Here is a 23,266-nt window from a genome sequence, read left to right on the forward strand (position 1 = left end):
CTCGAGTTTCTGTGATGCTGTAGGGGGAACTGGCAGCCGTTGGAACCGGGTGGAGGTCGGAATTAGCGGGTCCCATGTTATCCTATGGGGAAAACGTTCCAGGTTTGCCTGGCCATATCTCCGGTTCCCGGGGGGCTAGAGACGCGGGGCTGGTCTCGTTGGAAAGCCCTGACCCTCAGCTACAAAATGGGCCTATTTGGAGAGTGGGCCTGGAGCTATAGCTCCATCAGGCCCATTGTTAATCCGGCTCTGCGCACTTCTCCCCTATAATGACATGTAATACATTTCCCTCATGGTTCTTAAAAAAAAAAAAAAAATCGCATAGGTTAGGTCTTGAGCTCAGAGTGTATAAGATCTGGACACAGCAGCTGATGACTGACTTTCACATCTAGCATGCAACTTTTGGTTGTGGACTTATTTATTATAATTTTTTTTACAAAAAGTCTTCTATCGCTCCCCAGGGACATAACAGGTATTATCAGTCCAAGCTGGAGCCAATGGGCAGCCTTGATGCGCCGCAGAAACAGGGGGAACTGCACAAGCTTGGTTATCTCTTTCCGGGGGACGCGTTTGTAGTAAGGACGTAGTAATGACTGCCAGTTTGCTGAGGCCGTTTCCGGGTGCACGTATGGTGGAAGTACGGTGTGTTGCGGATATATTGTTCCCCCTTAAGGTGATTGAGGTTATTACAAGATGCTGAGCACGTTATGGCAATCTTTTAAAAACAATAGGACGTTGCGATATGGAGTTCCCATGATGGTGAGTTGTACTGGAGAAAGGATATTGTTATATTATTAAGAGGGTGTCCCTGCCAAGTGTGTGCCAGTAGCAGGTCTGATAATCCTGGCAGTTTATGGGTAGCTGTGTGCTCTGTGTAATAACATAATGCAACCTTAATGGATTTTGTAAATTGTCCCTGTTTTGTGCCAGGCGTGCGCTCAATGCCATGCTACAGGTGTGCCCTCACTGCCGCACTCCAGGTGTGCACTCTCTGATATGTGCAAGGTGTGCCCTCGCTGCCACGCGCCAGGTGTACACTTCTGCCTCGCTCCAGGTGTGCGCTTGCTGCCTTGCTCCAGGTGTGCGCTTGCTGCCTTGCTCCAGGTGTGCGCTTGCTCCAGGTGTGCACTTGCTGCCTTGCTCCAGGTGTGCGCTTGCTGCCTTGCTCCAGGTGTGCGCTTGCTCCAGGTGTGCGCTTGCTGCCTTGCTCCAGGTGTGCGCTTGCTGCCTTGCTCCAGGTGTGCGCTTGCTGCCTTGCTCCAGGTGTGCGCTTGCTGCCTTGCTCCAGGTGTGCGCTTGCTGCCTTGCTCCAGGTGTACGCTTTAGCCTTGCTCCAGGTGTACGCTTCTGCCTTGCTCCAGGTGTACGCTTCTGCCTTGCTCCAGGTGTACGCTTCTGTCTTGCTCCAGGTGTGCGCTTGCTGCCTTGCTCCAGATTTGCGCTCTCTGATATGTGCAAGGGGTGCGCTCTCTGATATGTGCAAGGTGTGCGGTCAATGCCGCACTCCAGGTGTGTGCTCTCTGATATGGGCATTGTGTGCCCTCGCTGACTTGCTCCAGGTGTGCACTCTCTGATATGTGCAAGGTGTGCGCTCGCTGTTATGCTCCATGTGGGTGCTGTGGGTGCGCCCTGTAAAAAAAGGTCACTTTTGCCTTGGCTGCAGGTATGCGCTTGCTGCCGTGCTCCAGGTAGCCGTTCACTGTTATGTGCAAGGTGTGCGCTCACTGCAGCGCTCCAGGTGTGCACTCTCTGATATGTGAAAGGTGTGTGCTCGCTGCCTTGCTCCAGGTGTGCACTCTCTGATATGTGCAAGGTGTGCGCTCGCTGTTATGCTCCATGTGGGTGCGCCCTGTAAATTCTCCAGGGGGAGGCGTTGACTAGTATATGAGTGTCAGATTTACACATACTCTTATACGATTTGGTGGTGAGTTTTTTTTTTTTTTTTTTTTTTTTTTATATAAAAATTTGTTATAGTAATACACAGATTATATGAATAATTTAACATTGTAAGTATATTATTTGTATCCCAGTTAGATGAAAGGTAGCATATAAATGCATTACACATTCAGTCATGTATATTCTTTATTTGCAGACACCATTTAATAATAAAAATGTATCTAATGATTATAACAAAAACTTAAGGTGCGTACACACGGGGGGAGATATATTGCTAGCAATATATTGCTGAGCAATATATTGCTCAGTGTCTCCTTTTCATCAGCGACCAGAGATGGTCGCTGATGAAAAGAAACCTCTGCTGGGGGAGCCGCAGATGTAATTAGCTGGTCGCAGGAGCTTGCGATTACAGTGGTGCAGAAACCGGGAGCGCGCACCCGGCGATTTATCGCCGGGGCACACTTCCATCACTGGCAATATGGTCGCCTGCGACCATATTCCCAGCGATTATAGCCCCTATCGCCCCCGTGTGTACGCAGCATTATTTATTGTAGTTGTTACATTGTTGTATAAACAAATAGCCGTAAAGTACTGTATACACTTTCCCTTTAATGTGTACATGCAGTAAGTTATAATGTACTACACAATATTACCTGAGTACTCGTGGGCTATTACTGCACTCATATGGTACATGGTGGTTAGGTTGACACTATTAAGGTCACATTGGGTCGACCACTGAAGGTTGACATGGCTTTAGGTCAACAGGTTCATAAGGTCGACGCAAGCATTAGGTCAACAATGGGAAGGTCGACAGTCAAACGGTTGACATGGGTTTTTTATGTTTTTTTTTGGAGCCGGCGTGTGCCGACAGGCGGTATTTCATGCCCTACCATCCACTAGGGTGTGGGGGGAGAATATAATAGTGTGCTGAGCAAAGTGAGCCATGCGAGGGGGCGCTGTGCACTTTTTCAGAGTCCACGTTGACATTTGGGACAGAAAACGTGAAAAACCTGTGTCAACCTTTTGCCTGTCAACCTTTCCATTGTTGATTTAATGCATGTGTCAATCTTATGACCCTGTCGACCTAAAGTCATGTCAACCTAGTGAAGGTGTCGACCCAATGCAAAAACTGCTGAGCGTATAAACAGTACCTGACATCTCGACTGTATTGTAAACTGTCTTCATTTATGTGACGCTCAATCCTTAATTAAAAAACAAAACACAAAAAAAACAGTACCTGACATCTAGCGCCAGACACAGTGATCAGTATTGGAGAAAGATGCACTATGCAGAGAATCCAGTTGTCTGCATGCCAGTCATACAGGAAAAGTGAATCTGTCTCCAACTCCAGAGATTCTGTTAATAAGTGCGCATTTCACCGCGCCATTTATTTATACAGGGGTCAACTTACTAACAAAGACTGTGGCCGCGCCCATGGAAACACTACATGTACCCCTGCGAATGCAGGCATTCCCCTGCATCCTCTGGGCGGGTGGCAGACATACATGATGTCAGCACCTGCCCCCAATTCTGCGGATTGCGGGCATCTGAAAAGCAAGTATAGACTTTTCAGAGTGAAGACTGGAGAAATCTTTTGATGGTGATTGACCTTCGAAGGATTTCTCTTCTGTGCAGCCGCATGCGAGCGGATTTGTAACCATACACATCCGCTTGCATGCTAGTATGGGGATTCGCTCAGCCAGAGGGGCGTGCCTTCAGTGGTGTGGTGTTTACCTGCTCACTAGGCAGCGATTATACGCAGCCTAGCAAGCAGGACTGAATCAGGCATATAGAGAGGTCCTTTTTAATATGAAAACGTTATTCATTCCAAATGGAATATGTATGTATGTATATAAGGGTTACTAAATCAAAAATCTACTTCTATAGACATTCTGGGCCAGATGCACTAAGCTTCAAAAGTGATAAAATGGAGAGTGATAACCAACCAATCAGCTCCTGTCTGTTGTTTTTTAAACACAGTCTGTGACACGGCAGGTGGGAGCTGATTGGCTGGCTGTTTATCACTCTCCATTTTATCACTTTTGAAGCTTAGTATGTTATTGCAGTTGTAGCTATGCCAGCAGTATTGTATGTACTTTTATGACCGCACAATATATTTTTAATGTTCCAATTAACATATGGGGTGAGATTTAATAGGAGAGATTCAGAAAGTGAGAGATTTGGGAGAAAATCTCCAGGTTTTTTTTTAAAGCGGCAATCATTTACACTGTAAAACCAATTTGATTCTGTAAATGATTGCTGCTTTAAAAAAAAATGGAGATTTCTACCCAAATCTCTCACTTTCTGAATCTCTCATCCTATTAAATCTCACCCTTAGAGTCCCAAAAATATCAAGATTTTCTTCAACATGTTCTCCCTTTACAGCTATTGGTCATAGGTGGCTCCTTTGGGCTCCGTGAATTCACCCAAATCCGGAACGACGGGAAAAAATCAGTAAGTGATGTACCATATTGTAGGCTGATTGTTTCATTGTGATCTTCTTTATGTTGTATGTTATTGCCGTTCTTTCTGGTAACTTCAGAAATGTTGCTTGATTGAATAAATCTTGGCTGATGCTTACAGCAGTGGTTCCCAATAGGACTCATTACTCAGGAGAAGGCCAGATAATGGAAGTACCAAGGGGACCTGGGTCTGTGCTAGAAATGCGTGGCTGGCCGGCAGGGCACAAATGGTGCATACACACTGAGCGATTTTCGTCCGTCCAAGTGATCTTCCCAGGGGTGGACAACTTTCCATCACTTATATGCTGGTAATGCTAGCAGATGAGCGGCAGTGACCTGAGATGATGTGAGAGCGCCCATCAGTGCTCACCGCTCATTGCCAGGCCATACACATTGGGTGGATTTTCAGCTGAAAGCCGCCCAGTGTGTATGGCTGGGCGGTGAGAACTGACGCGCGCTCCCACATTATCGATGGCTGCCGCCGTTCATCTGCTGGTATTACCAGCCAAGTGGACGTCCTTCCATTGCCTCCTGTTATGGAAAGCCGTCCACCCCTGCGAAAATCTGTGTATGCACCTTAAGAGGCATTGTAGTGACAGTAAAGTGGGGTTTGCTCAAAGCTATAATATTTGATGGGAACCAGAAACAGTGGAGTAGGACCGGAACATTATAGAGTGAGGGGTCCCTATTTTTTTTTAACTCAGAGCATGGTCACTACCTACAGTAATTCCACCACACCCCCATAGTAATGGAACACACAGTCTCCCATAGTAGTTCAGACCCACAGCAATTAAATACCTGTGCACGTGAGTAAAAAGTTTTCCCCTCAGTGTCAGGAGCACTGTGAGGTGGCGGAGAGCTGCACGGACACTGATCAGAACCATGCAGCAACGACAAAAGTGCAGGGAGGGGGTATTAGGACAGGGCTGTGAGGTCAGAGAGGAGAAGTATTAGGACAGGGATGTGAGTGCAGAGAAGGGGGTATTAGGACAGGATTGTCCTGATTATACAAATAAGATCAGCACTACATAATGGGCTTCTTAGTACAGTGTGCCCAAATGACAGTAAAATGTGTACTCTGCATAAATGTATTACATGCATACCATGGGCACCAAGATCTCCAGTCTCTTACTAAAGTCCTGGTCCACATCTTTCACCACAGTTGAGCCTCCTCAGTTCTGCACTGTCTGGTTGGAAGAATGGATGGTGTCGCATGTTGCCGTTGACTCCGAGTCGTCTGGCGGGATCTTGATTGAGAAGCTTTTCAAGGATGTCTTTCACTGCATTTCCAAGTCCATGAAATCGTGTAAGATCATAATGTAATGTAGACTTCCAGTGATCATTTGTGTCATAATAACACCAAATGAGAACTAGTCAGCACTGGCACTGTACATCTTCCCAGCACACACCCCAGGAGCAATGTATCCACGTGTTCCAGCGCAGCCAGTTGCCCTCTGGTATCCAAGGATGTTCTTGAGTGTGAGACCGAAGTGGGCGATCTTAATGTAGCCTATTTCAGCCATCAGGATGTTTTGTGGCTTCAGGTCACAATGGATTATTCCCTTGGAGGAACTGTATTCCACATGCAAGCTCTGCAGAGTAGAACGTGGCACTCTAGATAAGAAGGCATCCTTTTCTCGGCCAGGAGGGGATACGGTCATTTGGTATACAGCATGATGGTCGACAGTCATTAGGTTGACATGGGAAAAGGTCGACATGGGTCTAGGTCGACATAGGAAAATGTCGACATGGTTCTAGGTCGAAAGGCCATTAGTCCGACAGGTCGTTAGTTCGACAGGTCATTAGTTTGACAATATCTAGGTCGACAGTCAAAAGGTCGACATGGGGTTTTTCACTGTTTTTTGAGCCTGTGTGCCGACAGGTGCTATTTCATGCCCTACCATCCACTAGGGCATGGTGGGAGAATAAAATAGTGTGCCGAGCACAGCGAGGCACCGTGCCCCACACATTGCGAGCGCAGCGGTGCACTTGAAACTGTGTCCATGTCGACTGTGTTGACATTCAAGTAAAAAAACAGTGAAAAACCCCATGTCGACCTTTTGACTGTCGACAGATATGGTCGAACTAATGACCCGTCGACCTAGAACCATGTCGACATTTTCCTATGTCAACCTAATGACTGTTGACCATCATGTTGTAGACCCAATGACCCCAACCCACCAGGAGGTGGTTGAAATCTCCTCCAGTTGCATATTCCATTCCAAGTAGCAGATGTTCCTTTGTCTGTAGAGCAAATTGGCCATGGATAAGTAAGGTGCTTCCTTGTGCCATTTCCAACACTCTCCTTTCCGCAAATGCTAGTTCTTTGCCCCTGGCTAGCAGCCATCTTTTCTTTATAACTTTTACAGCTGCCACTTGACGGATAGACCAATCTGCTGCCAGCAGGACCTTTCCAAAGCCGCCCCAGCCTAACTGATGGGAAAATGTCAGTCTCTGGAGGGTGTCCCTGGTGCAGGATGACGCAGCACTGCTGGTTCCCACTCTCTCTACATATTCTTTCTTAATCCTCTTATGTGCAGCCTTCTCCTCTGAACTGGATGAGATCCGCATATAACTCTTCTTCTTTCTTCCTTTCTGGATGCAGATGTTCTCATCAGAGTCGTCAGAAAGGATCCAAGGATCTTTCATGTTCTTTCTCTGCGACAAATTCTTCCCCCATCGTTTGTTCTCCTTGATGGGGATGTTTGCCTTTTGCTCTACGGGGGGGAGTCTGAACTAAAAATCTTTCTACTCCCATGAGCAGGAAAAAATGGGATGCAGTTTAAATCGGTGTGTATACCCCTGGGCAACGGCGATGCATGGTCCTGCACGTCACAATTGCCTGGCTAGATCTTGGCTGCATGTAGTCAAAATCTAGCCAGCTCACCAGTGTCACCACCAGAGAACATGGGTGAGCACAGATCGCTCAGCAATTTTTGGAGAGGAGAAGAACAAGGCTGCTCATGGAAGTACTTATGGGGGGGAGGGGAAACAGGAAAGTGGGCCTAGGGCACAGGACTAATTTGGCTAGAGTTGTGAAGGCTACTCCGTTCAACAAATTTTTTTTTTAAATATAATATCGCTGCGGAGGTGCTCCCAGGGAGTATGGTAAGTATATGCAAGAAAAAATATCCAAAGAGGGATATGAAGAATCCCGACCGCCGAAATCCCGACAAGGGGGGACGTGGATCGCTCCCCCTTGCGGGCTCGCTGCGCTCGCCACGCAGCGGGCCCGGTGCCTCGCTACGCTCGGCAAGCTAATTTATTCTCCCTCCAGGGGTGTAGTGGACACCCACGGAGGGAGAAACTGTCGGGATTTCGGCGGTCGGGATTCCGGCGTCGGGATTTTTTACGCCGGGATCCGGACCGCCGAGATTTCATACTGAATCCGAAAAAATATCCGAAGAGGGATATGAAGAAATCTCCCGGGCGGGGCACAGCCTTCTTGTGACAGAAAATATCTCTGTTAAAAATGTTAATTTTTATTGAATAAAAATAGGTCCCATGGAGTTGGACCTAAAGAACAAACAAACGACACAGAAATTGCTCCCACCTATAGCAATAAGTAGTAATAGGGTCCACAAATCCTACAATCAACTAACACTTATATAGCGTTAGAGACTTTTTTGCGGTAATCTGGATTTACTGGATGATATAAAATCTTTTTGTGATTTGCCATATTATTAGCTTTATGTATATGACGTGGCGACCTGAGGCATTCTATCTGTATTAGCTGATCTAGAGATCACCAATTAACCTTTTATGGGTCATGTAATTCTCTCTTTTTCTGACTTGCAGATTATAAACTTTGAAAGCTCATATTTTCACTGCTTTCTCGTTTCTTCAATGAACATCGTCTACTCCCACCCTATTACTACTTATTGCTATAGGTGGGAGCAATTTCTGTGTTGGTTGTTTGTTTGTTCTTTAGGTCCAACTCCATGGGACCTATTTTTATTCAATAAAAATTAAAAATTATTAACAGAGATATTTTCTGTCACAAGAAGGCTGTGCCCCGCCCGGGAGATTTCTTCATATCCCTCTTGCATATACTTACCATACTCCCTGGGAGCACCTCCGCAGCGATATTATATTTAAAAAAAAAAATTGTTGAACGGAGTAGCCTTCACAACTCTAGCCAAATTAGTCCTGTGCCCTAGGCCCACTTTCCTGTTTCCCCTCCCCCCATAAGTACTCCCATGAGCAGCCTTGTTCTTCTCCTCTCCAAAAATTGCTGAGCGATCTGTGCTCACCCGTGTTCTCTGGTGGTGACACTGGTGAGCTGGCTAGATTTTGACTACATGCAGCCAAGATCTAGCCAGGCAATTGTGACGTGCAAGACCATGCATCGCCGTTGCCCAGGGGTATACACACGGAGCCGTCCATGCTTAGTTTAAAAAGTGATCTGGTCAGATTGTGTATGGGCCTTAACCCCTTGAGTGGTGGGTTTTGCTGGGGCAGGACAAACTTACCAGGGCAGGTTTATCCTGCCCCAGCAAAACTCACCACAGGAATTTGGAAGCCCCCCCCCCTCACCTCTGCTTCGGCGTTAGTATGCCGGAGCTGCTGCTGCTGCCCCCACTGCCTTAGCCGGCCATCTGTCACATTCAGCAGTGACGTCGGCGGCAGGCTGGGGGATGTTTGCAGCGGCTTGGGAGGACTCGGGTGGTTGAGCGCTCCTGCACCACGCTTACCATACCCGAGCCTGTCGCCGACGTCACTGTAAAATGAGTGACGGGCGGCTGGCGGGCGGGTCAGGGGAGCTCCGGCGTTCCGATCACCGGAGCAAAGGTGATGGGGAGGACAGGGGAACTGCAGGTTTGTGGCGGGGGGGTGCACCTATTGTATATTAGTGGTATGCCCGGAGATTTTCCGGGACAGCCTGCAGCTGAGCACGGAAAATCTCCGGGCGTACCACTCAAGGGGTTAAGTCACTTAATGACGCACCTCCCAGATGTAACCACACACGTCCACTGCGCTTACAGGTGCCACATTCACAAACTCCTTGACATTCTTTTTCACAAATAGGCAAGTATGGTTATATATACATTTGGAGTTTATTGCATAGGCAGGGCCGAAACTAGGGTTTTCAGCATCCGGGGCAAGGCAGTCATTTGGTCCCCCCCCTGACTGGGGGGACCAAATGACTGCCTTGCCCCTGGCGCCGGAGGCTGAGCGAACCCTGCGCACACATACCATTGTGCAAGGCAGTCATTTGGTCACCCCCCTGACTGGGGGGACCAAATGACTGCCTTGCCCCTGGCGCCGGAGGCTGAGCAAACCCTGCGCACACATACCATTGTGCAGCGGGGGTTCCAGTCCGGGCAGCGGGGGATGGGCAGCGCCGCAGCGGCTTTCACTTGTAGTAAGCTACGCTACTTGCCTGGCGGCGGGAAGCACTGCTGATTTTTCAGAAGACTTGCCGGACGCTGATTGGCTGAGAGAATTCAGCCAATCCGCGTCCAGCAAGTCTTTTCAAAATCTGCTTCCCGCCGGACAAATAGCGTAGCTTGCTTCCAGCTGCCGCTACACCTGTCCACGGACCCCTGCTGCCCCCCCCCCCCCCCCCCCCGACAGCGCCCCCCCCCCCCCCCCCCCCCCCTAGTTATGGCCCTGGCATAGGCATTTATTATCCTGTATATTGTGCTGAGTGAGAAAAAAATAAATATCACTTAGCGACCCTAAGACAGGAGGCACCGACTCCCTGGTCCCCCACTGAATCTGGCTCTGGTCCATTTATGGAACTAAACACGCCTTTTGGGTGGAGCATTATACACTCCCTCAGTGGGGCAGCATGCAAAACTATATTCTCCCTGAAACTAGATTTAAAAAGTAGGCAAGTATGACTTACGCCACTGCATTGATGCTCTTCCTCTCCCAGGGCACTGAAGTGTCAGGTACAGCACTGGCTAGGGCGATTCCTCCTGGCAAAATTTCTAATGGCTAAAATATCTCTCTATAGATTGGGGCCTTATATATCTGGTTTGAAAACATACAGTATCTGGTTGGAAAACCGAAGGAATGATGCCAGGAGGCACATATGAAATAATGTAACAACTTTGCAGCTGACAAAACAAGAAAAAGAAAACAAATTGAAATGACTCTCCAAAAGGGGCGGATTGGCCCTGGCGGGGAACTGGGCCATTTCCCGGTGGGCCGGTCTCCCCCCCCCCCGCCCGGGCCACAGACCGTGCTACTACATTGGTTAGTGGCCACGGCCGCAGCATCCCTCTTCCGCCCAAACCAAATATGGCCTCTAACAATAAAGAAGAGCAAAATTGTTTTGTATAATGCTGCTCGAAGGCAGACCTTCTGACAGTATACTATTACCCCTTTCACACTGCACTTGTTAAATGGTATATTGCATTTTTTTTTCCCATTTCTAAATGTTTAAGGCTGCAGTGGGAAAGCGCCAGAGTTGATTTACCGGTTAAAGATAACCGGTATTTCAACACATTTAAAAAGCCTACACGTTTCAGAGCCGTTTTTTATGCAGTGAGAATGGCTCTTAAACGGTATTTAGTAAAAACAACAGATTCCACACCTGTGATAGGCTGTCCCCTGCATTCTGCCTTGAAATGTGTTCAGGGGATTAAACCGGTTGACTGATGTGAATGGTACTTAAACGGTATTTAAAACGGTAATCTACTGCAATGTGAAGACTCAGACCCGTTTTAAATACTGTTTAAAAATACCGGTTCTTTAAACGTTTTGGCAGTGTGAAAGCGGTATCAGTGTCACGAACCTTGGTGTGTGTTCTTCTGTTTCCCAGTTTCTACATGGTCCTTCAGTATGTTCTGCCTGGATTCATTCAGCCTGCACATAGGCTGCAATCACTGTGTGTGTGTGAACTATGGTCAGCTCTCCTTAATGACACACCTGCTGTGAGATTTCTCTAGCCCAGGTTCTGACAGCTGTAACCCCTGAAGCCCCGTACACACGGGGGAGATATATTGCTCAGTTTCTCCTGTTCATCAGCGACCAGAGATGGTCGCTGCTAAAAAAGAAACTGGCGGGGGAGCCCGGCAGTGGTAATCAGTTGGTCGCAGGAGCATGTTCCCTCGACCAGCGATAACTACAGGGGTAAAAATGGGAGCGCGCACCCGGCGATATATCGCCGGTGCACACTCCCATCGTGGGCAATATGGTCGCTTAGCGACCATATTTCCCGCAATAGTGTACAAAATCGCCCCCGTGTGTACGCACCTTTAGCTCCCTGCTAGCAGTAGTTAGCATTTCTCCATCTGAACTCTCATGGAATTCCTCTATAAGTAATTATTACAGCCTTGGTGCAGCCCTTGGCAAACCTCTGCAAATCAGCACTCGGTAACTGGATCTGAAAGCCAGCATTCCCTGTGTATGTTAGGAGTTGGGCTTCAGTGTTTTACGGCCTACTAGGCCTCTCTCCAATTCAAGCCTGCCTGGAGTACTGACCAGACTTGCCTACCCTCAAATCGGGTCCCCCTCCCCCGGTAAGGTAGGCAAGTCTCCCGCATTTTCCATACAGCCTTGGCTCCCCCCTTCCCTGTGGTTTAAAGCTCCGAATTTCGCGGGTCCATGGGGAGGGGGCAGGGCTAAAACGACGCGATTCGTGTCATTTTAGCCCCGCCCACCATCCACTGACCTGCAAATTGATGTGGCTGCTGGTCATGCCCCCACAACGTAGCCTCTTCCCGCCCCCCTTTCACCCGGAGAGGAGTTTTAAAAACCCGGCAAGTATGGTACTGACATCGCAGGGTCTGAACATCTGACCATGAATCATCCAATCCTGTGTCTGCCTGAATCTCTCAGTATCACCTGTCTCCAGTCATCAATCACCTAGGTATAAATAGAGAGACCTGGAACTCCAAGGTTGTCAGTTCCTTAAGTTCCTTTGTATCTGAGCCTCCAGTGTGTAATTACCGACCTCCCTGGTTCATGTTTACCTGCACCCGCTGCCAGTTACCAGCATCAAGTGGCAGTTGCCTGCATCCATTACCAGTTACCAGCATTTATTACTAGTTACCCTCATCCACTGTCAGTTACCAGCATCCAGTGGCAGTTACCTGCATCCATTGGAAGATTAAATTAGGAGTTATAAATCAATTAGCTTTGTTTATATAAATATACTGACATATATCTAACTCAAAAGAGAGCGCCACACATCTGAATAGTATTTAAAAAGATTCATATGAAGATTTATTATATAAAAAAGAAAAATCGTAAAATTACATATAAAATCACAATACACAGTATCTCAAAGATAAAGGTTATCCTCAATAGGATGCAAAAAAAGGCATGAGCCAATGGTATCACTTGTTAATTTGCTGGTACAACCCAACTCTGGGTGGTATTTCTGCACAAATGTAGAATATTTAATTGGTATACATAGAAAGTCAGTTGGTGTTGGCCCTGTATACTCCAAAGGGTTAAGCTAGGTAGATGATTTTTGGTTGAGGGATATGTGCATCCAATGCAATAGAGTGTTCCTTATTTTATAAAGGGCTCACAGGAGATGATTTGCACCAATGAATACAATGGGAACAGTACCTCTTATATTGTTGGGAACAACCTATGCGATCCCTGCAGTGGACATCTATGTGGGCTCGCTACAACCCGCCTGGCTCCAGCTGATATCGGCGAGCCTTTGATGTTTGTAGCGTGGCGGGGAGCAACCTCACTGACCTGTGTTGTTTGAGCAGGTCTTCCGTGTCCGGCTTTCCAAGTACGCAAGTTCTACAGTCGGCTGTGTGCCGCTTGCAAGGAGGAGGTGTTTCTGTTCATTAGCGTGCAGTCTCCGGGAGTAGCAGGGAATCTCTGCAGATGAGAGTTGGGTTAGCAAGTGTCCAGATACGGGATCCCCATCTCCAGAATTGCCTTTGGGAGCAGCCATAACACATTTTTATATATAACCAATACAAATTGGTATAAAGATTGATTGGTGGAGCATATGTAGTATTATTGCGCCCGATTGTTGTTCATGTAATTTTTTTACCTGCATCCATTACCTGTTACCTGCATCCGGCACCTGTGATCCACCTGCATCAGCACCTGAGCATCATCTGTAACCTGCACTTGTGCATCTGTGCTTCCAGCACCTGTGCTCCACCTGCATCAGCACCTGAGAATGCATCAGCACCTGAGAATCATCTGTAACCTGCACTTGTGCATCTGTGCTTCCGGCACCTGTGCTCCACCTGATTCTACCACCAGTGCACCTCCTGACGTCCGGTCCAGTATTCCTGGTCAATCGTTCCAGCCTCCAGTCGTATCGTGTATTCAGCCAGTCCAGTTGTTTCCAGTATCCGATCTGGTACAGTCCTATTTATATATTGACTCATCCATAGAACACTAATAACCCATATAATTCAGTCATACTACTATACATCCATCATTCTGCTTCGAATACCAACTCCCTGGTGATCCAGTGGTTAGGATATGGCTCTCTGCTGAAGCCCGGGTTCGATTCCCGGTCAGGGATTGATCTGTCTCTTGCCTGTCTCCACCCTCTTGCACAGACTTCACACACACGGCGGTTTCACAAACATAGCTCTGATACTATGGTTACAGTACACACAAAGAATAAAGAAGAGGAAAAAAATTATTTGGATTTTTTAAGTTTAATTATTTTTAATGCGCAGCTTGTATAATGCTGCGTGGATGCAGAACAATCACACACGGAACTTGTGGTGTGTATATAAGACACTGTAACAGAATCTGCTGCGCTATATAAGACACTGTAACGGAATCTGCTGCGCTATATAAGACACTGTAACGGAATCTGCTGCGTATATAAGACACTGTAACGGAATCTGCTGCGCTATATAAGACACTTAACGGAATCTGCTGCGCTATATAAGACACTGTAACGGAATCTGCTGCGCTATATAACATTCTGTAAATAAATAAATATACAGATAAAGATATATACAGCACAGCAGGGTGGCAGCAGAAACCAGAGAGATTCACACCTTCCCCCGGGCCCCACCAATCCCCAAGTTTATTACCATAAGTTCATTACCACAATTAATTAGCTTTATCAAAAAAAAATAAGAAATCCACCTTGAATTATATATATTCTGTGGCAAACGCAGGATTTTTAAAGCACAGCCTTTATGAGTGAAACTTTTTTTTTGCTGGAAATACATACATATATATGAATGGCACCCTGTAACGAAACTGAAACAACTGGCTCTGGTGCCAACTACACCTAAAGGAAACAATATCAACCTCCACGTGGACAGCAGTGAGCAGACTATCTTCAATCAATGACACTGCTAAAGGGCATAGTTTTGGGCTCCTATGCCCTTTATCAAGATATAATAAAACACACACACTGTAAGCACCACACACACTCACTGTAAGCACCATTCGCGCACACACACACACACTGTAAACACAACTCTCACACACACACTGTAAGCACCATTCTCACACACACACACACTGTAAGCAGGATTCACCAGTTGCAGTGCTTCAGTAGTGGCAGTCAGGCGGCTGCCACACTGGTGCTTCTTTCAGCCCGCTGGTGCACCCTGTCACGCTCTCTACTAAGTGCGCGCACAGAGACTCAAGTAATGCAGGCGGGTCCTCCGCATGACGTCAACGGTACCCGCAGTGCTGAGTGCTCTTCTGGGAGAGATTATTGGGACCATGGCATCAGGGACTGGGTGAGCAGGCAGGCCGCAGGCGCCGGGCAGAGCAGCCGCCGGCGCACGCTGCCCCTTACTATTATAACAGAGTGTATTGCAGAGCTCATTTGCGGAGGGGGGGGGGTGGGCCGGCGGCGCCAGGTGCCCAATCGGTGCTCGGAGTGTGTGCTCCAGTTGCTCCGCCCTCCCTACGCCTCTGACTATACCACCAACTCATAACTGTACACCTCTCCAACCTGCTCTACACATACCACACCCACCCCACTACGGACTATCTAAGACATACTGTACACTACCCCTACACACCATTCTTAACCCCCGTTATCACCATGTTACTCTCCAACCACTATTCATATTACTAAAACAGGCTATACCCCGTTAACAATCATACCCTTTTCATTCTAAACATTTCGCCTCTTACTAGAGTAGAAATAAAACACATCCTTCAACAAATAACAAACATATTTCTACCTTCTGCTTTAAAAAAACCTGGAGATTTCTTACCAAGGGCGAGATGTATCAAACTGAAAATGCGGTAAAACCCCGGTTTACCGCATTTTCCAATGTATCAAAACTGATACCGCATTGAAGGGTATCGCCACCTTTGGGTGGCGATACCCTATAGAAGCCTATGGGCTTTTCACCGCCTCTGGCGCAAATTCTCCTCCTCGCCGACCCCCCCTCTGGCTTACCTTCCTGAAGGGTCCTCCTGGACCCCGGAAGGTAAACCCCTCCTCCCCCTAGTGAAGCAACCAGACATCCTTCCGGCTGCAGGGGGGAGGAGGAGGCGCCGGGGACAGCCTGCTTAGCTGTCCCCAGCGTGAGGGGAGAGCCAGGCGGCAGGGAGGTGACGGAGACCCCCTGCACACCAGAGTACAGGTATCGCGGGGGGGGCTCCATCACTGCATCGCGATGCAAGCCGCATATGATAGTACATATGCGCTGGCATCGCGGAGAAGGGCGGCGATACATCCCGCCGAAATCTCTTACCTTCTGAATCTGTCATCCTATTAAATTTCACCCAATGTGTCCGTAAACCAGTGCTATGTATGGTAGGATGTTGGTTACACACAATGGGCCAAATGTAATAGGGTGAGAGTTTCAGAAAGTGAGAGATTTTGGGAGAGTTTTCCCATGTTTTTTAAAGCAGCAATCAATTACATGGCAAAATCAACCTGGTTTTGCAGTGTAATTGATTGCTGCTTTAAAAAAAAAAGGGGAAAACTCTCCCAAAATCTCTCACTTTCTGAAACTCTCACTATAGTTACACACAATATTGAATATGGAATATGAATTAGGTAGAGGCCAGTGCTATATGGGCTGAGGTGCTATAGATGCTCACAATGAAGAAGAAGATTGATTCTCTGAAACGCGTAGTTGAAACTTATTGTGCACATTTTCATCAAGCACTTTGGATGCACTTGGACACTTTATTTATTTGGAACAGATGCACCAGCACTTTGTCCTAAGACATCTGCGGTGGTGCTGCAGACTTTGCCCAAAGTATAGCCCACCGCAGCATCCCTATTGGGTGAGGTATTAATTTCTATTGATTGTACTACTCATGCTAATTTTTTTTCAATAAATTATGTATAAATCTTCAATCTAAATGATTGTAGGTATTGGAGTTGAATATCTTTTTATAAACACCTGCGCCAAACTATCCCTTTTTTCTTGTAAATTGTTTAGGAGAAGTTGTTCCTCCTCTATGGTTAGTAGGCAGCGGTGTTTTAAATTCATTGCCCAAATATTTCACAGAAACCATTATTTGATCTAGTAGGGATATTTGTGTACAGCTTCATTGTTATTTAGAATTTCTATTTTATCTTTATTAATTTAAGGTGATGCAGAGCTACTCCTCCCGGCAGAGGCAAGCACCACCGGCACCCCGGGAGAGGCAAGCACCACCGGCACCCCGGGAGAGGCAACCACCACCGGCACCCCGGGAGAGGCAAGCACCACCGGCACCTCGTCAGAGACTGGCCCCACCACCTCCCCGGGTGTGAAATGCTCCGCCCTCCTCGGGTGAGAAAGGCCCCACCACCTCCCGAGTGAGAAAGGTATCGTCACCATAGAGGAATTTGCCCCCAGCAACACCTTTGGAGCGGCATGCGCCCCCAGCAACACCTTTGGAGCGGCATGCGCCCGCAGCAACACCTTTAGAGCGGCATGCGCCCCCAGCTACACCTTTGGAGCGGCATGCGCCCCCAGCAACACCTTTGGAGCGGCATGCGCCCGCAGCAACACCTTTGGAGCGGCATGCGCCCGCAGCAACACCTTTGGAGCGGCATGAGCCCCCAGCAACACCTCTGGAGCGGTATGCGCCCCCAGCAACACCTCTGGAGCGGCATGCGCCCCCAGCAACATCGAAGAGGTGCTTGCATACACATAATACAATTTGTTTGATACAATGTATGTTGTATAATGATCTTGTTTCTCTTACTTTATTTCCCCCCCCCCCCAATTGAAGTGTCTCTATGCTGAATGAATGCTTGGGGCCTGCGATGTCACCATTTGCAAAATATAACAGAGGTATACTTTTACTTTTATAAATATGAGCCCTGTAACCGATCAGTCACCTGTCTACATACATCTCAGAGGTTTTGCTTGGGTTGGTCCATACAACAAACCAGCTGGGTGTACAGGGAAAAACCATCACAGAATAATAACATTAAATCCCAGAAAACAAACTAGGGTATTGGGGTTGCAGTTGCATACCTCCCAAATGTCCCGTTTTTCGCGGGACCGTCCTGCTTTTTTGGGATGGTCCTGCGTTATCCCGGGGCCGGCAGTGTCCTGTGGCGAGGGGGCAGTTGGGAGTCCCTGCAGCCTAATGAATAGACGCTGTGCGCATGCACACAGCGTTTATTCAGCGCCGCAGACCAAAAAAATGGGGGCGTGACCTAATTGTGGCTAATTTGCATATGTCGCACGCTTATTCGCATAGGCAACGCCCCCCTTTTCGTCCTGGTGTAAATCACTACATTGAGGGCTTAATTAGACAATTTGCAATCTGCTGTTTTCCGAGTGTGTCTGAAAAAATGCCGGTGTGCCCAGCTGGATTTGATTTGTAAATAGATACCAGTTTGTGACCCATTCGCAGTTCTTTCCTAATCTAGCCAGGGGCGTTTTCTCTTTATGGACCAGATGCACCAAACGTCATAAAGTGGAGAGTGATAAACAACCATCTAATCAGCTCCTCGTGGTCATGTTACAGGCTGGGTTTGAAAAATGACAGTTGTGAGCTGATTGGCTGGTAGTATATCATTCTCCTCTTTATTCTTTTTTGAAGCTTGGTGCATCTGGCCCTCTGTCTGAGTGGCAGCTTTCTCATCGCAGTCCACCTCAACCTCTCACATTAGTGATCCATGCTGAATTAGGCTCCCAAGCGGCTATATATAATCCAATGGTGGCCCTCCGATAAAATAAAGTGACAATCTATTTATGGCACTGTTGGATTTTATAGGAAACATGGGCTGTTCATTTGGAGGGCACCGGAGCATTTACATAGTTACATAGTAGGTAAGGCTGAATAAAGACTTGCGTCCATCTAGTTCAACCATTTGTGTGTAGCCGACATCCCTCAGGGAAGACCTGCGGACAAGCGGGGTTATTTTGGTTCATTCGGTCCTCCATGTGTAATGGCCTGGATGTATATAATATTGTGCAAGCATATAGTGGGGGAATCGCAGTGGACAAGGGAGCGATGGGACTTGTAAAGTGCATGTGTAACATCATTAGCTAGAGGACCAGGAACTACCCATTGAAGGGGCTCACATCCCCAGCACCAAGAAAACTGACAAGTGTAGCTTGGCCAGCCGGAGGACAGGCTCGTGCAAATGTACGAGCAGAATATAATAAAGTTGGACGGCGCGAGTGCTGAGGGGTTATAAAAAGCAGGACAGGAGACGTTAGAAGGGACGGTTGGCTGAGGAGGCTCGGGGAGTGCAGAGCTGCGCAGCCGGATAAGGGACAGAGAGCGGTGCTGAATACGGCTGTGACACTAACCAGCGTATCTGGGACCGCCGGGGAGCCTTCGGCGGCAGCAGGAGAGACCTCCGGCGGTGGTGACTTCAAGATCCCGACATAGTGTCCCGGAGTCAGCCGCGTCATCGCCGGGCGGCATCTGAGGGGATTCCCGTGTGGAGATTGAGTCCGCCGCGTCATCTGACAAGGAGGCGGAGGAGGCCGCATCATCCAGAAGGCGGCACGGAGGCGGAGTCCAGGCGGGCTCTGTAGAGACGCTGACCGGCTGCAGAAAGAGGAGATGGGGTGTGGTGAGTGTTGTCCAGCCCCACCATACTGAAGTCAGGTCCGCCCCTACTGCCCATAATTAAGTATACAAGGAGGACTGTGAGAGCTGAGTGACAGGTTATGTAAAAAGCTCAGTACAGAAGAAAGTGAGCAGTGAGTCATAGCCTAGCACTATATAGAGAACTAGCCACTATAGCACCAGCAGTTTGTGTTGTACTTTCAAGTGATCACCCACAGAGAGGGGGAGAGAGACAGAGGCTTACTATAAAAGTGATACCAAATTCCCCCCTGCTACTGGGTGTTCCGTACAAACTCTGTTTGATTCAGTATCAGCCACCTTATACAACGTACAGGCAGAGGCAGACTGGTGAAGACTGTAAAACGTTTTCCCTCAGTAACAGTGCAGTGAGGAACAGGGTGACGCAGCTGTATTTACCTGAGGACAAAGCTCCAGTCTATCTCCTGCTGCCCCGGTGACCGGCGCTGGAAGGAATAGCGTTGGTCCACCCAGAGGTGTGACGCCATTGTGGGCGGTCCCGGAGGCGGCGGTCGACGATGGAGTAGGCGGAGTCCCGGAGGACGGCCTACTGGAAGCCGGTGAGCAGCTATTGGAAGACAGCGCCAGGTGGAAAAGAGGCGCGGCTAGTGACCGGATTGAAGTCAGCTGTGTACTCGGCGCTGAGAGAGACCTCCAACAGCTGATGCGCAGAGAGAGAGACGGCCTAATCTTGACAGCAGAAGAACGGGGAACTGCGGTGACGCACTCAGGAAATCCTCACAGTGAGTAGCCGTGGGAGGGCCTCTAAGAGGTCTAAACCCGGCATTAACAGGGGCACAGCATTGAGCAGCATAGGGACAGGACCAGCCTATCGCGAGGGACAGCCTACTACCCCGAATCCATACGATATATCACCCTATTCCCGGTGATGCCAGCCCAATGATTACCCTGCAGTTACCTACCAGATTCAGTGTTTATCCAGTCAGACTCCACAAGTGAGGGAAGAAGGGGAAGAGGCACGTATAGTACCGTGATTCTAAGTACAGACATAGACAGCGCAACAACCAGGGATCCTTATATATTGTTCTACAGTGTAGCGATCAGTAACATCAGGAACTTACCTGGACACGTACAGATAGCTGTTGCCACGCGCAGTAAGGAGGAATCTCTGTGAAATAGAGATAATACCATAAATTACTACTTGCCTGTCAGAATAGACTACGGTTCTGCATACAGCTTGGTTGTAAAGGACACATCAGATTGTACTCTTAGTGAACTGGACACAAAAAGCTATTTTAGTACATATATTATCCTATTTGCCCATCAGGGTGCGTTTATAAGTCATTAGGTCATAGTGAATTGGCGTATTGTAAATATATTATTGTAGAACAGATAGTCTCTCTGCGAAGAGGCAAACACAATCTCTGTTGGATCAACTGTATATAGTAAAGAAACGTGTGTAGGCGATAAGTAGCATAACAAAGAAATGTTCATTCGTATAATATGAATAGTCATTCCATACAGTGTTTACTGTAAAGTTATTTAAATGTTGAGAGTATTTGGGATTGAATTGCATATCTGTTCTTGAATAGTATTGTACTACATTTGATAAGTTGGGACACTGTCCTTGTTTAACCTATATACCTGATATCAGAATTCCGTATACTACCTTTTCAAAAGATAAACCCCCGTATTGTTCCTACGTTATCTGTGCAAAAGAAGAAAGAATCTGCAAATAAAGAAATACTTACCGACCTTGAATATCTGTTCCTTGAGTCGCCTGGATCTGGGAAAAGAGAACGCGGGTTCAGAAGGGAATAGTATTATCCAATAGAGTAGTACATATGCATTCGCACAGATAATGTGGATCTGTACAGACGCATTTCTCTGCATGTGCAGATGTGGATTGCAAGCACGCACCCTACACGACGAGTAGGGGGCGGAGAAGGGTGGGGGGCGCCGGGCAGCCCCATTACCATATGGGAACACCCAGCGTTTCATGGGCGTTCCCATGAGAACACTGGGTGTTCGCATGGTAATGAGGCTGTGACGGGTGCGGGCGGCGGGCAGCGGATCACCGGATGTCAGCTGCCCACCCATTTCCGTCCAAGCGTGCACTTATATGTAAGTGACTTGAAAGTCACTTTTGTATGCCCGACCATCGAAAGATGTGGGTGTTCCCCGCTGCATGCGAATGGATGTTTATGTTAAACATATATTCGCAGCCAGTGCGGGCAAACCTGCGCTGCGAGGGGGGGGGTAGGCATTCTCTGGGCGGGGTTTGGTGGACTTGCGAGGCTGTGAATTCGCAGCCTTGCAAGTCAACCAGAATAGGGGCCAAGGTTAAGGTACCCATACGCTGAGCCGATTTGGCCTGATTTCGATGAATCGGGCCATGAAATTGGCCCAAATCAGCTCAGTTTTATGTCCCCTCTGCTCCGATGCGCATCGGACCTGATCGGGTGGTCAGACCTGCTGGAATCTGTATTGGCCAAATTATTATATTTATCCCTTTCAGTGCCAAGTGAAGTTGGCAAAATAGGTGTGTAAATTGCCAAGCAAACATTTTGTACTTGTGTATTATCTGGGAGCCCAATTTTATCATCGCAGGGCAAAAAATCGCGTTGCATCGCATGCAATCATATCGCATGCGATGCGACGCGACGCGATTGGACCCAATTTTTAATTGTACAGGCACCCAGATGCCTGATTCCTATGTTAAATGCCCCCCCAGACCCGATTTTTTATTGTACACCCAACCTGATGGGTAATTACTATGTTAAATGGTCCCCCATTGTTAACGCCACCCCACTATCAACGCCAACCCGAAGCGTGGCGAGCGCAGCGGTATACGTCCTCCGACCTTTTCATACCCCCACTATCCACGTCGGCGTGGAGTTGTTTTTACATAGTGTGGCGAGCGCAGCGAGCCACCGAGCCTGAAGCGCGGAGAGGGGACGCGGATTACTTCACATATATTCCGCGTCCCCTCGCGGGGCTCGCCATGCTTCGGGCTCGGTGGCTCGCTGCACTCGCCACACTATATAAATTCAACTCCACACCGACGTGGATAGTGGGGGTATGAAAAGGTCAGAGGACGCGCACCGCCACCCCTCGCGGGCTCGCTGCGCTCGCCACGCTTCGGGTTGGCGTTGATGCTGGGGTGGCGTTAACAATGGGGGGGGGGGGGGGATTTCACATAGTAATCACCCATCAGGGTGCTTGTACAATTAAAAATCGGGTCTGGGGGGCATTTAACATTGTCATCAGGCATCAGGGTGCCTGTACAATGTAAAATCGCGTCGCATTGCATCGCATGCCATTATAATGGCATGCGATGCGACGCACTATTAAAATTGTATACTTGTATGCCTTAATTAGTGGCATGCGATGCGATATATCGGGCGCCCAGATAATACACAAGTACCAAACATTTTTATTCATCATAATGACCTGTAATGTTTACCTTATATAGGAAATATCATCTTTTTTACACATTTTTTTTTATTTGAATTTATATAACAAATATGAGCGACGCTGGCATTTTTTGTGGATATTTTGCACATCTCACATATTAGCACTCAAAGGGTTAAACTCCTCCAGGTTCATGATCATTTATTAGGAGTGGAGTACCAGAGGTTCTGCCCTGTACACATTTACCTTAAACCAAAGTTTTTACCTACTTTTGTATCTGCTCAGCGGGTGTGCAGAAAAAAAAAAACACATAGAAAATGCAGGAGTAATTCGTAGTGCAAGTTGGGTTTAAGAATAGCCCGCAGGACCCAACTCACACCTACTTACTCCTGTGACAATGAAAAGTATAATGGAGTATGTCTTCCTCATTCCTAACACACCACAAAAGACACCACAACCAGCTGGGAGATATTTTGAGACACGTAAAGATGTCCTGGGCACTTCTGTCAACAGTAATGCTGAAAATGGTAAAAGGAGATAGAACTTCAGAAATGACCAGATATCAATAAATGAAAAATTGGATACACTCATATCTATGGGGACGGTATTAT

The 23,266-nt window shown here is 47.8% G+C and overlaps 1 protein-coding gene across 5 annotated transcripts; it reads left to right on the plus strand.

The window, feature by feature from the left end:
• The first annotated feature begins 518 nt into the window (after positions 1-518).
• LOC146050409 (uncharacterized) lies at positions 519-20,990 on the plus strand. 5 transcript variants are annotated; one of them, XM_083167408.1, is made up of 5 exons: positions 535-759; positions 4,282-4,350; positions 5,521-5,664; positions 13,433-13,650; positions 16,831-20,990. In XM_083167408.1, exons 3-5 carry the CDS (start codon positions 5,562-5,564, stop codon positions 16,993-16,995), a joined length of 486 nt encoding a protein of 161 aa, XP_083023534.1. In that variant the 5' UTR covers positions 535-759; positions 4,282-4,350; positions 5,521-5,561; the 3' UTR covers positions 16,996-20,990. The 5 variants fall into 5 exon arrangements, 2 of the variants coding, with proteins under 2 accessions (XP_083023534.1, XP_083023535.1); XR_014466305.1 differs by lacking the exon at positions 5,521-5,664 and having other exon boundaries at positions 519-759; XR_014466304.1 differs by lacking the exons at positions 13,433-13,650; positions 16,831-20,990 and adding an exon at positions 10,321-13,425.
• Positions 20,991-23,266: the final 2,276 nt, after the last annotated feature.

The sequence above is a fragment of the Crinia signifera genome, chromosome 12, assembly GCF_055691185.1.
Source record: "Crinia signifera chromosome 12, ASM5569118v1, whole genome shotgun sequence".
Taxonomy (NCBI): Eukaryota; Metazoa; Chordata; class Amphibia; order Anura; family Myobatrachidae; genus Crinia; species Crinia signifera.

Bases quoted from the DNA above. Each gene is read 5' to 3' on its own strand.
- LOC146050409 (XM_083167408.1), top strand. From the start codon at position 5,562: ATGGTGTCGCATGTTGCCGTTGACTCCGAGTCGTCTGGCGGGATCTTG. The intron at 5,665-13,432 runs GTAAGATCATAA...CTGTGCTTCCAG, and splicing joins TTCCAAGTCCATGAAATCGT to CACCTGTGCTCCACCTGCAT. The intron at 13,651-16,830 runs GTACAGTCCTAT...TATTAATTTAAG, and splicing joins TGTTTCCAGTATCCGATCTG to GTGATGCAGAGCTACTCCTC.